General features: G+C 30.5%; 1 protein-coding gene across 2 annotated transcripts in view; it reads left to right on the plus strand.

The window, feature by feature from the left end:
• Positions 1-2,202, plus strand: part of LOC103588400 (inhibitor of Bruton tyrosine kinase-like) — a 27,194-nt gene that overhangs the window by 9,820 nt on the left and 15,172 nt on the right. For both annotated transcript variants that reach the window (XM_008570063.1, XM_008570064.1), the window contains exons 6-7: positions 625-717; positions 1,233-1,376. In XM_008570063.1, the coding sequence (XP_008568285.1) occupies positions 625-717; positions 1,233-1,376 (237 nt within the window). The remainder of the gene's footprint in view (positions 1-624; positions 718-1,232; positions 1,377-2,202) is intronic.

Raw genomic sequence — 2,202 nt, forward strand, 5'->3', positions numbered from 1 at the left:
TTTTTTTTTAATGAAAGAAAATAAAGGAAACAGGTTACTCTTTAATATGTAATAATATGATGTATTTTTACCTATATCTTAGATTTCATTTAGATCAGAAGCTGTTATTGTAAAGATTGTATTTTTTTTTTTTTTTTAGTATGATACAGCTTCCTCTGGTGGGTCTCCAGTATTGTTGAGCATTCCCAAGTTTTTCTATGAAGTATCTAATATTGTTAATATTAGACAGAAGTAAGAATTTTGTTTGTTTTTTTTAAAAAGAAAGAATATAATTTTCATGCTTCATTCATCCTAATGGGTAAGAATTTAATTAGAACTTTGAGATCTGCCAGAGTTAGATAACTTAAGAATCTTTCTATTGGTTGGCCTTTTCTTCTTTAATTTAAGAATATATCACTTAACCTTATGACATTGGATGCATTTTAGTTGTTATTTTTGTACGTGTATATAAAAGTAGCCTTCATTCAAAATATCCTTTTTGCAGTTGGCCATAGCTGATGAAGTAAATCTAAGTTGTACTTTCATTCTCATTCTTACATATAATTTACAGTTTCAGTGAACTTTGGGAATTGGGCTTTGTAGGTAAATGAATGCCTTATGGAGTAGATCTTTTATGTCTTTTAGTCCTGCCAGCCCTCCTGTTGTGGATCTGAGAACCATCATGGAAATAGAAGAAAGTAGGCAAAAATGTGGAGCTACGCCAAAGCCAAATTTAGGGTTGGTTTAAAAAATTATAAAAAAGAAAAGCCTATGTTGTATTGTGTTTCTGCCCTAAAGAATTAGAAAGACTTACTGGGTCTTTCCTGTTATTTTTCTGCATTTGATGTTATGGTTAATATAAGCCCTTTTCTAGGTAATTTACCTTCCCTCCATAATATTATTTCTTAAATGTATGTGAAAGATTACATTGACTTGATAGACCAGCTCTTCTGGAATACAGTATTACATGCCAGAAATTTGCCTTTAAAATGATCATTGTGGGCTATTTCTAAAGAAAAAACAAAGGTTTAAGGCTTTTTATGCAAGTTCCCCTTGAAAAGTATAATGTGTAGGCAGGCTTATATGTAGCTATTACTTGATCATTGATGGTATAAACTGACATTGTCACTGTTGAAACTTGTAGCATTTTGATCCAGTATTAGTAAAATTACACAAAATAAAGAGAACATTATCATTACCTGTAAACTTCATTAAGCAGAAATTAATTGTAATTGATTTAACTTAATTTCTAGCAAAATGATTTCTCATGGAGTTAAACTTTCTCAGAAACAACGGAAGATGATTGCATTGACTACCAAAGAAAACAATTCAGGAATTAATAGCATGGAAACAGATTTAACTGCTCCTTCAAAAGCCCTCAAACCAATGAATGCATGGTATGCTCTTATTTTTATTAAAATTAACAGAGATCTATGCATTAGCATTTAATGCATTCTTGCATGTGTTTCCCAGTTAACACATGTGCATATATTTCTGTTGGGTATATATTAAGGTATGAAAATGTTTGTAGAATACAGAGATCTTCAACATTAAAATGTTGAATAGGATACTATAACAAAGGCACCATCAGCAAACAAGAAAAAGCTCTTGGCAATTAAAGATTTTAATAGTTGACAGTATAAAATTCTTAAGAATGTTCATATTATCATTATATATAATAGCTGGAAATAACCTAAATGTCTATCAGTAGTAAGTGGATAAATCACAGTTTATTTTTATAGCAGAATACTACACAGTGATGAAAAAGAATGAATTATGACTAAGTACAACAATGTGAACGAATCTCACGAATGTAATACGGAGCAAAAGAAGCCGATCAACAAGAAAAAAATCAAACTACATTGATTCCACTTATAGAAAGCCAAAAATAGCCATTGATTTACATTCATGTCTTTATTCATTCTTCTCTATGTTTTAGTTAATTTTTATAATGTTTTGTTTATCTTATTGATTTACTGATTTTGTTTTTAAGTTCTGATTAGAAGTTCTGTGTGCCTGTGAGGAACAGGTTGACTGATAAGTATGACTATAAGATGACCTAGCAGTATCTTTAGGGCAGTCCCCCCATATATTTGTTATCTTCATATCTTTTTTTGTTGGTCTTCTTAGTTTATCAGTTTCTGTAAAGGGCAGCCTTTTAATTTGTTGCTGGTGAGGTATGTATTTGGTTATAGGACTGGAACTGATTCTCACCATTTGATA

This window comes from Galeopterus variegatus, unplaced genomic scaffold, assembly GCF_000696425.1.
Source record: "Galeopterus variegatus unplaced genomic scaffold, G_variegatus-3.0.2 Scaffold567, whole genome shotgun sequence".
NCBI lineage: Eukaryota > Metazoa > Chordata > Mammalia > Dermoptera > Cynocephalidae > Galeopterus > Galeopterus variegatus.